Source organism: Thamnophis elegans, chromosome 9 (genome assembly GCF_009769535.1).
Source record: "Thamnophis elegans isolate rThaEle1 chromosome 9, rThaEle1.pri, whole genome shotgun sequence".
Classification (NCBI taxonomy): Eukaryota; Metazoa; Chordata; class Lepidosauria; order Squamata; family Colubridae; genus Thamnophis; species Thamnophis elegans.
The window spans coordinates 42,797,391-42,811,110 of NC_045549.1; the positions used below are offsets into that span (position 1 = coordinate 42,797,391).

At 42.5% G+C, this 13,720-nt stretch overlaps 1 protein-coding gene and 1 pseudogene across 1 annotated transcript in view; both read left to right on the top strand.

Moving 5' to 3' along the window:
• The window catches only part of PRDM5 (PR/SET domain 5), an 89,382-nt gene that overhangs the window by 25,336 nt on the left and 50,326 nt on the right, over positions 1–13,720 (top strand). Inside the window, exon 8 of the mRNA XM_032223547.1 lies at positions 7,038–7,117. Coding sequence (XP_032079438.1) covers positions 7,038–7,117 — 80 coding nt within the window. The remainder of the gene's footprint in view (positions 1–7,037; positions 7,118–13,720) is intronic.
• On the top strand, positions 2,574–4,765 carry LOC116512875 (annotated as a pseudogene).

Below are 13,720 nucleotides of genomic sequence, written 5' to 3' on the forward strand. Positions count from 1 at the left end.
ATTGCTTTTTAGCTGCTTTTCAATTATGAGGAGCTTTGGATCAACAAGTCTGAAAATATTGGGTGAGCTTCCTTAGGAAGAAGTTAATAAGGTTTTTTAAAAATAAATGACAAAAGGGTAGTCAGAACTTTGATTTTATAAAGTGGCAAATCAACTAAGGATCTATATGGATTTGAAATATCATTTTGGAATTAATTGTAAAGAATTCTTCCCATGAGAAAATGCTTTTAGTTTGAGTTCTTTAAAAAAACAGGACGGGACTTTGAAGATTGTACACTAGAGGAAACTGCAAGGAACTAAAAATTAAAATTAAAAGAGAAGAATACTCAAACTCTATTTAAAAATACAGAAAGTAGCAAAATGCTTTTTAACGATGTATATATTAAAAGATATTTTTAAACACAAGATAATTTTAAGATCCTCTGCCTCCCTACAGAAGAAGAGTTGCTAGTTGTATTTTAAGAAAAGATGATAACTTATTAATATTGTTTACATTGTGAATAAGGGGGAAGTAATTTATATTTTTCTTTATATATTTTTTCTTTTTTCTATTTTTCTGCACATTTTTTTAAGTTTGTATTTTTATCACTGTCATTTTTAATAAATTATTATTTTAAAAAGAATCTTGCAAGTCTGATTTTGCTACACTATCGCTTTCTTATGCAGTAGTGAATTAGGGAGATGTTTGAACTGCTTTCCAATGATGCGTCTAATCTGTGACTGATACAAATTAGAATTTTTGTCTCTCAGAAGAGCAGAAGCACCCACCAGCTCTTCCCCACAATATCTTAAGTGATCTGGGCCAATCCTGTGATGTACTCCACTCATTTATAATGTCACCTCCTGTTGGTTTCAGTCTCGTAATATATAAATGTAGTAAAATAAATTCAATAAATGACATGAAAAGCTAATAGGAAAAAGAGCTTCAATTTGATGGAAGGTTTCAGAGAAATAGATCTTAAAATACAAATTGCAACAATTCTAGTAGGGAGCAAAAATGGACTCCCACAAGAGAAGTCTTTATTTAGAAAGCATAGTGGGAAAGATCTGAAAACAAAAAGGAACATATAAGCAAAATGGAAAGAAGATCATGTCAAAAAGGAGGTTTATGTCCATGTAGTCTGGAACTAAAAAACTCATGTCCAGAAAGTGAAAGTTTAGAATTTGTTCAGGATAGCAAAGATGAGGTGAAAAAAGCTTCTCTAACACATAAATCTGTTCCATCAGACTGACAGAAATATGGTCAAAATGAATCTAAATATTCAGGACTACTTCAATTCCCTAGGCAGCAGAGTAGAAATCCACATATAAAATTGATGAGGTTGGCACACAATGTTGTGATTGAGAAACACTGGACTGATCAATCCCTTATCTCTGATGTTTGAGAAATCCTCAAGGACTAAAGGGTTTGATAAATGCCAGTTAGCTAGAAGAGAGAAAATATTCTTCCTATATCCAAAAATGGGTAAAGGGATGATTGAACAATTTACAAACTCGTCATGATATTGATACTTAGGAATATTCTAGTGTTAATAAAAAAGGGATTGATCTCTAAGTTCACTTAAAACATTGCAGTTCTAATAGCACTGTACTATACTAATACAATTACTATACTAATACTAATGCTATGCAATGCTATGTTATACTCTAATACTGAACTGAACTTAATCTAAACTAAACAAAACTAAACTAAAACTAAATTTGGAGTACTACACTCAAATAGTACTGTAGTTCATTAAATTGGAGTGAGACAAGTTGGTGCCAAAGTTAAAATAGGGTATATACAACTTTAAATTGAATTAAAATTATGCACTAAAGGTATTTGTATCACTCTTTTTTTTTAAAAAAAAAACATGTTTCTGCTATAGTAGTTTCATCCATTCTACTTTGGTCAGACCCAACCCCAAATTTTAAAGATTTTAAGACTAGTTCAGCAAAATTACCTCAGTTCCAAAAAAAGGATAATAAAGACAATTGGAAGATTAGAATGTATGAAAAGAGCTTAAAGAATTGGATATATTAAGCCTTGAGAAAAATTACAGATAATCCTCAATTTACAACCCAGTTGCTTAAAGATCGTTTGCATTTATAATGGCCATGGAACAGGTACTTTATGGTTTTTAAAGCACGCCCTGGCTGTTGCAAATGGTCACGCTATACTCCCTCGGTGGTCATGGGACACATTGGATGCTTGGCAAATGATCTTTACAATTGGTCGAAATGTTCTGTAATCGCATGACCAAAATTTGCAATGTTGTTGTCAGTTTCAATCATTTTTTTTCCTGGTTTCTGGAAAAAAAACGTCCACTTGAATGAATGGATTTCCATTTATGACTACCGTGTTTTCTTAATAACTGCCACAAAAATATTGTAAAATCACATCCAGTTACATGAGTGCTTCAACTAGCAGCAAAAGGTTGTCACAAAGAAGATGACCTGTTGTGTTTCTTCCAGAAGGCAAGAATATGATTCTTTGTTTAATTAGTAATAGTAGTTAGTTCTCTTAAAATGCTAATTAGAGACGCCGGTGATGTCAGGACGGGGCTCGAGGGCCACTCTAGGAGGCATGGCGCTTGGAAGACTACTGCTGCTCCTGCGAGCGGCGGAGCCATGGGCGAGATGGGACTCGGCGAGCGATGCGGGGTGCTTCTCACTTGGATGCAAACTTTCCATGTTCCATCACCATGTATCAAGATGGAAGATTTGACCAGTGGGGTAACAATTGCCCAGGTGCTATGCTACACAAGATAGATCCATCTTGGTTCAATGAAACATGGCTCCTACGGATTAAGGATGACACTGATGACAATTGGAGACTGAAGGTGAGCAACCTGAAGAAGGCCCTGCAAAGTGTGGTTGAGTACTCCCAAGATGTGCTGGGCCACCAAGTCCCAGAGCAGCTGTTGCCTGATGTAGCCTTGGTTGGAGAGCTGTCTGATCTGGCCGAGCTTGGGAAATTATTACAGTTGATACTAGGCTGTGCCATCAGCTGTGAGAAGAAGCAAGATTACATCCAGCAAATCATGACCTTGGAAGAATCCATTCAGCATGTTGTTATGGCAGCTATTCAGGAGCTGTTGACCAAATATTCATCGGACACATTAAGTTCAGAGACATATGGGAACTTCGACAGTCAGTCTCGAAAGTATTACTTCCTCAGTGATGACCTAGAGTAGACAGATGACATGTGCCAACATTTTCATGACTTGGAGCATCCGATCTCCATTTTAATGGAGGAAAAAAACCTTACTGGTGCTGGAGAACAAGACCCTTTGGGAGCAAAAATGCTCTCTGGAGTCAGATGCTGCTGGACTCACTGGCAAGAAGTTGCTTTTACTTCAGTCACAGATAGAACAGCTGCAAGAGGAGAATTTCCGGCTGGAAAATGGTACAGATGATTTTCGAATTCGCTGTGAAGATCTGGAGAAGGAGGTACAGAACCTGCAACACCCTAATGAGGAGCTGATGAGCCTGGTAGAGGAAGCACAATCCCTCAAAGATGAAATGGATATACTTCGCCATTCGTCAGATAGAGTGGGGCGCCTGGAGGCCATGGTAGATTCTTACAAAAAGAAATTGGAAAACTTGGGGGACCTGCGTTGACAGGTCCGCCTGCTAGAAGAGCGAAACACAGTTTATATGCAGCGCACCTATGAGCTGGAGGAAGAGCTGCAGCGGGCCAATGTTGTGCGTGCCCAACTAAAAGCCCATAAAAGACAGGTGCAAGAGCACCACAGCAAACATGGAGAGGAAGCCTTGAAGGCAGAGAAGTGGCAATTTGAATATAAAAATTTGAAGGAGAAGTTTGAGGCACTGGTAAAAGAAAAGGAGAGACTGATCAAAGAGTGGGAGGCCCTTCGGGAGGCTAATGAGGAACTGCAATGTGCTCAGGTGCAGCAGAAATTCCTAAACCAAGCAGATGCTATATTGGAAGACATTTCTTCTCCAATGGATAATTTAGCAGCTGAAATCATGCCAGCAGAATTAAAGGAGACCATCGTACGGCTACATCACAAGAATAAAATGTTGTGTGCTCAGGAGGTATCATACCAACAGGAACAGGCTGAATTGCAAGGACTCCTGGAAGAATCAAACTGCAGTAAAAACCAGTTAGAGGCACAGCAAAGGCTGAGCCAACAACAGACCTCTGAGCTTAAGGCTCAAGTGGACAAGCTCCAGCTCCAAGAGCAAGGAAGCAAAGCAGAAGATTCTCCCCTATTGAAGAAGAAACTGGAAGAGCACCTAGAGAAATTGCATGAGGCTCATGCAGAGCTTCAGAAGAAGAAAGAATGCCTTGATGAGCTGGAACCCAAAGTAGACAGCAGCACTGCCAGGAAAATTGATGAACTTCAGCAGACATTAAAGAAAAAAGATGAAGATATGAGAGCTATGGAGGAGCGGTATAAACGCCTGCACAGTCATCAAGAAGCTAGACCCCAAGCAACAGCCTCACATAATTCCTTTGGAGATTCAGGCTTTGAAGAACCAGCTGCAAGAAAAAGATAAGAAAATAAGCCACCTAGAGGTGAGGCCCTCTTCCTTTGTTAAGGACAGGTCTGATTTTGAGAAGACAAAATCTCAGCAGGAGCAAGAAGAAAAACTTACCATCACTGTCTGGTATAATATGGGCCTAACACTGCACCAACGAGCTACAGAAAAGCGATCGTCCAATCCTCAAACAGTCCAGTTCTTCTTGGCCCAGCAAAGATTGGCCACCAATACTCGTCGGGGTCACCTGAGCCAAACTCAGCCCTTGTTGCTTTGATACAGAGGAGTCATCTTACGGATTGTGATCTGGAAAAACTGTTCAGTGCATGTGTGCTTTGAGTTTAGCCAAAAGGGAGGGTTCAGTTTGAGCTCTTACTCTGTGCAATGGTGTTTGTCTGGGAATTCCAGCCTCCGTTCGTATTGCTGAAAGTAATTTTCTGCTGTTCAAGAGTCCTCCTTCACTGAGCTTTTGCCTCTAAAACCAGATGAATGGGGCATGGGGCAGACAAAAATTGGCTTTTCCCCAGCAAACCTAAACTTACCTGACTGTTCTTTCACTACACACTGCTGGAAGCTGTTGTAAAACAAGTCCACTAGAGAAGTGCTCTTCACCACTACTTGCATTTTACACGACGCATGGCATTTCTATAGCCTTTTAAGTGTGCCATGTTAAAAGCTTATTTCATGCTGCAGGGAGGATATTGTAATTTTTTTGGTAGATTGGCTCTCTTTTGCTACAATGAGAATACAAGCCCATCTTGAGAAGTGAATGTACAAGAGTGAGGTGATAGCTCTGAATGTGAACTTTTGATTAAGGCTTGAGTCCTATGACAACTAGTAACTGCTTCCCCTTCCATTGTGGCAGCACCTAAAGCTCATCAGACATAACTTTGCTTAATGGTTACCTTCCAAGAAGGGATTAGTGCAGAAAAAACACAAGTTGAATCTCTATAAATATACCTAGGTACAAAATTAAAGAAAAGGGAAAGCTTGCAGTCCTGCCCATGAACCATTTGAGTGAATTCCTATAACTATACTGTTTTCACAGCAATATTTAGAGTCTGGTGCTTTTTCTTAACAAAAAAATACTCTTGTTTTATTCTGTTAGTATGCCTTGTCTAATTTTGGATCGCCCTTCCTTCCTTAATTTTGGAAGTTGTAAGAAGCTGTTTCCTTTTAAAATCTTTTCTTCAAACTTTTTTTTTTTTTTTTTTTAGTAAATATAGGTTTACTATATTTGTAAACCTATATTTGTAAATTATACATTTTGTAAAGCGATTTGTTCATGTAGGCAGGTCTCTACCTCTTTATTTTTCTATTGGACAGAAACCTGGCATGCAGGGATGCGGGGGTGGGGAGGGGGAGAATATGTCTCTAGAATCTTTTCATTACAAATAAAGGCTGTAATATGTTAAAAAAATGCTAATTAGAGCGGAGAAGTACTTCATAACATATGTTAATATGAAGGAAGCATCCTTCACTCTACCATTAAAGTAGCTGCAACCTTTGAAGAGTCAAATATTTGCTTTGAAGGCTTGCCTGGATTTTATGTTCATGCTTTGTGGCTCCACAGATAATACTTGTGCAGGGACCACCAATGAACTCAAGCTTCTGTTGATGATCAGAGATATGAAGGCAGCTGGGGATAGCCTCTGAAGTGACCACATAAGCTTTTCAAGGGACACAGCTGCTTTAACACTTTGAGAAGAGATGTTTTGTTCATGCTAACGCTTGCTTTTAGCATTTTTACCATCTTTACCTGTGATGCAAGTTGCTTTATGCCACACAAATTATTTAGATTATTAAAGACCTAAATAATATTCAAGTTGTCCATGTCTTTATTCAGTGAAATTGTGTTTATAATAAAGCTAAACATACTTTCTGAGTCAGATATTATCTGGAATTGGTTACAGATATTAAGGTTTCTTCTGCCAGTGCTGATTCAGGTTTTATATAGTTATAATGCTGTCTTGAGAATCAGTTTAGTGTAGTTTTGGTGTAGTGGTTAGGGAACCAGGAGATTGTGAGTTTTAGTTCTGAGTTAGGCACAAAGTTGGTGACAGTCACTTTCTTTCAGCCCAAGGAAAGAGGAAATGGCAAACCACTTCTGAAAAACTTTCCAAGAAAACTACAGTGACTTGAATACTGAAATCCATAAGACTAAAAATCAGAGTAACTTTTGAACTTCCAGTTAATTCTTTCTTTTATGCAAATATTTATGATATTCCTTGAAAACAGTAATTACTATATGTAATCTTATGTAGGCATCCTCTAGCCTACATGGAAATAGTTCTACACAGATACTATATTAGATTGCTTTGTTTAAGGGAAATGAAACTTTTCTTGGTCTACATTTCATAGGCGAAATCTTTGGAGGACACCTACAGAGTCTGTCTTGTAACTTAATATGTTAGAGATGGAGTAAGAGTGTAAAATTCTTGTATCCATTAAATGACCTGTGAAAAATGGCATAGGCAGTGAAAACATTTGGCCCTGTCCTTTGTACTTCTTTATTAAAGCTGTCGGTGGTATTTTTTTTTCTCTTTTAGGAAACTCTAGGAAGAGACTGATGTGCTCAGTATGCAATAAGAGGTGCTCTTCAGCAGCAAATCTTCAAGAGCATCGAAAGGTCAGTTGAGTGAGGGTTGACCCCCAGTAGGTTTCAACTTTTCTAGGGTAGAGGCCAGAGAGATCAGTCCCTTGAGAGCTGCTAAAACACAAATTATCCAGGGTTTTTTTCCAGCTGATGAACACAGTAGTCTGAAACCTAAGTATTTATTTTCATTGCCATGTTAAATCAAAGTTAAAGCAAAACACTATTTTGTATTTCTTTCCTGTCCTAGAGATAGCAATTTAGAGTTAGATATACATTACATTTTACTGTATAGTCAGAATGCTTAAAATTGTGAAAAGATGGTAAATAAATAGGAATAATTTAATAGCCATTTAAATCAAATGATTCTTCTTTTAACAAATGTCTCTCTTGCATTATTTGTTTTACTAAATATTATTAGCACTGTTAGTCATGCAATTTAGTGCGTTTATCCTGCACTAAAATATTTATATTTAATTGACCATGAACATTATTTGAAAGAAGAAGCCAAATTACAGATCTTAAAGAAAAGAAATATCTGTTTCAGCCTGTCAGTGAAAGAGGAAGATAAAGCAAAGTAAAGGTAAAGGTTTCCCCTATTCACTTGTGTCCCACTCTAGGGGGCAGTGTTCATCTCCATTTCTTAGTTGAGAGAGACAGCATTGTCTGAAGGCATTTCTGTGGTCATGTGACCAGCATGACTAGATGCTGAGGTGCACAGAATGATGTTACCTTCCCACTGAAATGGTACCTATGTATCTACTTGCATTTTCATGCTTTCAAACTTCTAGATGGGCAGGAGCTGGGGCAGGCACCTCATTGCGCAGCATTTGGGTTTTGAACCTGGGCTGTCAGCGTCTTTAACTGCTAAGCCCTTATGTCCCTGATAATTAAATATTTTTGTCTATGGACATTGTTTGAAAGAAGAAGATAAATTATAGATCTTAAGGAAAAGAAGTATCTGTTTCACCTCTGTCAATGATAGGGAGCATGCAGGATAAAATATGTTATTGTGGCTGACATATCATTAGATGTTATCCACACCAAACGACAGCTCTTAAGAATTGGAAGCATGTTTATTTTCAGAATGAAGTATAGCATTTAACTTTCTAAGTAGAGTAGAGTCTACTTCCAAATTCTGCAGTTGATGTACTCCCAATTATGTTTTGATTGATGCAGCTACAGAGACATTTTGGAAATTGGCCTATATATGGAATAAACTGGAGTTATTGCTTATGTTAACATTTTGTCTGATAACATAATTATATTAATATAATTAATATATTAAATTAACATTTGTCAACTGCATGAAATTCATTTTCTCATTTTAATTATGAGTTTTATGTACTATTCCTTTATGTGCTATTTTTTTAAATATATAAAGATAAGTCATTGCAGGTTGTCATATCATACTTATGATATCATAACAGCTACAGTATATATGCAGCTAATCTCAAGCAAATTTTCAATGTTTATTACAAGGCACTCATTTCTGAAGGTTTTTTTTAAATGTGTAAGATATTTGGCTTTCTGTACTCTTAAAGTGAGTGATGGACAAGATTTATATTCTTATATAAAAATATGTTTATTTCCAGTGCAAATGGAACTTTATTGTAGACTAGTTTATCTATGCCCAGAGTGTCCTTAGGCATGAAGGTATAATCTTTTATAAAAGGCTTTGTACTTCATGAAATCTAAGCAACTTTATTTCAAGGTTTTGGCCCATGTTCTATAACAGTAAGAAGCAAAATATTTTTTTTCACCGATGTTGAGTACAAAGCCAATTCTTTCATAAACTCCAATCTAGCCAAGTATTTAGAATTGTCTTTAAAGATCAGATCACAGTGCTTGGATTAGATAATCTTTTTAGAGGTTTATAGTATTAAGGAAAAACTATCAGCATGTGCGAGTTTTGGAATGGCCGCTCCGCTTTTTTGCTCCGTTTCAATCCGATGAAAAAGCGCTGGGAAATCTTACCAACTGACAGCATAATCCTTTGGAAAGGTCCCCGGGGATGACTGAGATCTGGGGGACCCGAAGAGACCAGATAGCTGGGGAGGTTGTCACTCCTGGACAATCCCAGACCTCGCAACGCTCAGCGGCTTTTGAACGATCTATGCTGGTTGATGGCGGCGACGCACTGGCGATGGCGGCGTTTCTTATCGACTCGTGGCGCCTGTGATATCTCCTGACTTTGCCAGCCCGATCTGGTGAGCTTCTGTGGACCTTTTTGGACTACCATCACCCCGAAGGGGTGGTGGTGAACGACCTGTGCGCCCATCAAGGCTGGGCGAATTGGGTGGCTGGCTATATTTGCCACCGCCATGGCCCTTTCGGACGCCCCCTCCCCCACTCCTTCTTTGGCTCGGTCCTTTCATCAGCGCTGCCTCCTCCTTTCTCCGTTTTTTGCGTGACTGGACTTTTCTTCTTGGTGAGTTTCTTCCTCAGCCCACCATCACTGCTGTGGAGCCCTCTCCTGCTCCCTCTGCCTGACATCTGTCTCTCTTCTATCTGGGCTTTCGAATATCTAGCCTTCTTCAACCATAACTCCAGGGCCCCTGGACTTGCTGTTTCAGCCCCACTTGCTTTGATCATCGTCATCCGCCACTGCCCCTTGAATACCAGCTCGGACAGCACTTGTTTCACCCAGCTTATTACAGTGCCTTGGACTTTGGACGAGTGGGGGTACTCACAGTGAGTAGGGAGGCCCTCTGCCACCCCTAAACTTCCCCGGACTTCTGGACCTTTCCAGGCCTGCAGGAGAGGGGGAAGACGAGACACCCTCCTTATGCCACCTGTGGACTATTGCTGGTTTTCAACCATTTAACCATTTCAAACTCTAAGAACTATTTGCACAACTCTAAGAACTATTTGCACAACCACTAAGACCTGTGCGGACTGCTCTTGTATGTGGAATGCATGTCGTATGTATGTCAGTGAATGATCCCACTTTTTAAACTGTTTTTTAACTTTATCCTCTGTTTTATTGTAATTTATGTTTTAGGGTTTAGTGGGGAATGCATGTTGGGAATGACTGTTTGTATATATGAGGGGACCGAGAGTGCGGCCTGGAGACCCCTCCACTGAGTGCAGAAACAGAAGTGGTGGGGGCCCGGACCCGCCTCTCGGCCCGGAGTGCATGGGGTAAATGGCCTGCCGAGGAGAACGGGGGCCATAGAACGGGAGGAGGAGTCTATGGAAATGGGGATGGGCCGGAGCATCCCGGTTACATTTGGGAGAGGCAGGTACGATGGGAGTTTCAGGGCTGGCCATTACCGGGGAAGGAGGGCTCGCTATGTTACAGCGAACCCTCGTTCCGGCCCTGAAAACTCAACCCAAGGACCAGGTGGCAAAGAGATGTCAGGGCCCTGGTCTCAGGTTGCTGCGCCTAAATGCCAGGTCTATGATTCAGAAAGCTCCCCTCGTCCGGGACTTAATACTAGACGAGGGGGCAGACCTGGCATGTATTACTGAAACCTGTCTGGGTCATGAGGGAGGAGTCCCCCTCTCAGAAATGTGCCCAGAAGGATTACAGGTGCTGCACCAACAATGACACCAGTAAAGGGGTGGGGGAGTGGCAATTGTCATCCGGAAATCATTAGCACCTCGTGGGATCCCTACTCCGGAGACTGTCGGGTGTGAGTCCCTTCTGGTGAAGCTGGACCTTGGGGGTCAAGTGGCCCTGTTGTTAACGTACCTACCTCCCAGCTGCGTTACAATAGCCCTCCCTTCGCTCCTGGAGTCAGTAGCCAGACTGGCGGTTGAGTTCCCCAGACTTATAGTACTGGGGGACTTCAACCTGCCATCTCTCAGCGAACGCTCTGATGGGGTGCAGGAGTTCATGGCTTCCATGACAGCCATGGACTTGACCCAGGTAATTCAGGGTCCGACTCATACACACTCTTGACCTTGTGTTTCTCTCGGGACAGTGGAGATGTGATCTGGAACTGAAGGGCATAGAGACATTGCCCTTGTCATGGTCAGATCACTTCCTACTGAGGCTTGATTTTCAGAAACTACTCCCCCACTGCAGGGAGGTGGAACCAATTAAATGGTTCCACCCTAGGCGCCTGATGGATCCTTTGAGATTTCAGACAGAGCTTGGGGAGATACCCGACTCTCTTGCCCACAATCTGACAGAGTCCTTGGTCGCTGCTTGGAACAGAGCGGCGGCTGGGGCTCTTGATCGGATCACGCCTTTGCAGCCTCTCCGCAGCAGTGGATCCAGGAGGGCCCCTTGGTTTAATAGCGCCAAAAGAGATGCCTAGAGCGACGCTGGAGGGCCAGTAAATCTGAATCTGACCGAACACAATTAAGAGCCTTTATTAGGACTTATCTAGTGGTGATTCGGGTGGCAAAATGTACGCATTTCTCCGCTCTCCGCGTCCTCAGAATCCCGCCCGGTCGCCCTGTTTAGGATAACCCCCTCCCTCCTGAAAGGGAGGGATGCGGGTGAATCCCTGCAGGGAAGAGACGAGGAATTTGTTCAGTTTCTGTCGGACAAAGTCGCTCAGATTCAGACGGACCTGGACTCCACTTGGATAGTATCTGCAGAGATGCCGAGAGTGGGCCTTGATCGGATTTCTTGGAGCGAGTTCCAGCCTGTCACTCCTGAGGAAGTGGACAAGGCCATGGGAGCTGTGAGTGCCTCCACCTGTTTACTGGACCCATGTCCCTACTGGCTGGTCTCGACCAGCAGGGAGGTTACACGAGGCTGGCTCCAGAGGATTGTTAATACCTCTCTACAGGAGAGATCTTTCCCACTGCCCTTAAAGGACGCAGTGGTAAGACCCCTCCTTAAGAAGCCTTCTCTGGATCCAGCTATCCTTAAAAATTACTGTCCAGTCTCCAACCTCCCTTTTGTGGGGAAGGTTGTTGAGAAGGTGGTGGCCTTTCAGCTCCGACGGACCTTGATGAAGCAGATTATCTTGATCCCTTTCAGTCGGGTTTCAGGCCTGGTTACTCCACCGAAACTGTTTTGGTCGCGCTGACTGATGATCTCTGGCGGGCCAGGGATAGAGGAGATTCCTCTATCCTGGTGCTTCTTGACCTCTCAGTGGCCTTCGATACCATCAACCATGGTATCCTTCTGCGACGACTGGGAGAGGTGGGAGTGGGAGGCACCGTTTTACGGTGGTTCTCCTCTTACCTCTCGGATAGGTCGCAGTCGGTGTTGGTTGGAGGACAGAGGTCGACCCCTAGGCCCCTAAAGTATGGGGTGCCTCAGGGCTCGGTCCTGTCCCCCCTCCTATTTAACATCTACATGAAGCCGCTGGGTGAGATCATTCGTCGGCACGGGATCAAATACCACCAATACGCGGACGATACCCAGTTGTATCTGTCCGCCCCGTGCCAACTCAGCAAAGTGGTGGAAGTGATGTGCCAGTGCCTGGAGGCTGTCAGGGTCTGGATGGGAGTAAACAAGCTGGCACTCAATCCAGACAAGACCGAGTGGCTATTGATGTTGCCCCCCAAGGATGAACCAGATATTCCATCTCTCAGCCTGGGGGGCGAAACTCTTCACCCCTCAGAGAGGGTCTGCAACTTGGGTGTCCTCCTAGATTCTCAGCTGACATTAGAATACCACCTGTCAGCTGTGACCAGGGGGGCTTTTGCCCAGGTTCGCCTGGTGCACCAGTTGTGGCCCTACCTGGACCGGGAGGCACTTCAAATGGTCACTCATGTTCTCGTCACCTCTAGGCTTGATTACTGTAATGCGCTTTACTTGGGGCTGCCCCTGAAGAGTGTCCGGAGACTACAATTGGTCCAGAATGCAGCCGCGCGAGCGATATCGGGTGTACCTAGGTACACCCATGTTACACCTATCCTCCGCGAGCTGCACTGGCTTCCCATCGGTCTCCGAATGCACTTCAAGGTGCTGGTTGTTACCTTTAAAGCCCTACATGGCTTGGGACCTGGATATCTGCAGGACCACCTCCTGCTACATACCTCCCAATGACCCATAAGATCTCACAGGCTGGGCCTCCTTCAGGTACAGTCAACCGGGCAATGCCGGTTGGCGACTACTCAGGGGAGGTCTTTCTCTGTAGCTGCCCCGGCCCTGTGGAATGATCTACCCGCAGAGATCAGGACCCTTCCCACTCTCCCGGCCTTCCGGAAAGCCATTAAAACCTGGCTGTTCCGGCAGGCCTGGGGCTGTTGACCCCACAATATGGTCCAGCCCCATTTAGAACGGAGTGCATGGTGTGCTGTTTTTAAATCTATCTTTTTTTCCCCCCTGTATTTTATTTTTTGATTTATTTCTGTACTGTAAGCCGCCCGGAGTCCTATACATCAGAATTCACCAGGAAGGAGCCTGACTAAGAAATAACATTTTATGGTTCATTTACTTCTTTCTTTCCCTTTAAAATATTATTTTCTATTGTTTTATTTCCAGACCAGGAAATGTTTTTTGGTTAAGTCTCACACATGCGGCTTTATCAAGCTTGTGTATTTGCTAAGTACATATATGCGCCTCAACAGTTGGCAGTAGCCTTGACTAAATCTGAGCAGGGTTATACTGGGTAGTACTTAGATGTGGTGGAGAGAAAAATCCCAAATGGTAGCAGGCATATATACACACACATACATGTGGACAGCAGGACTCAAGTTCACTTCTTGACTTTCTACAGATAAGAA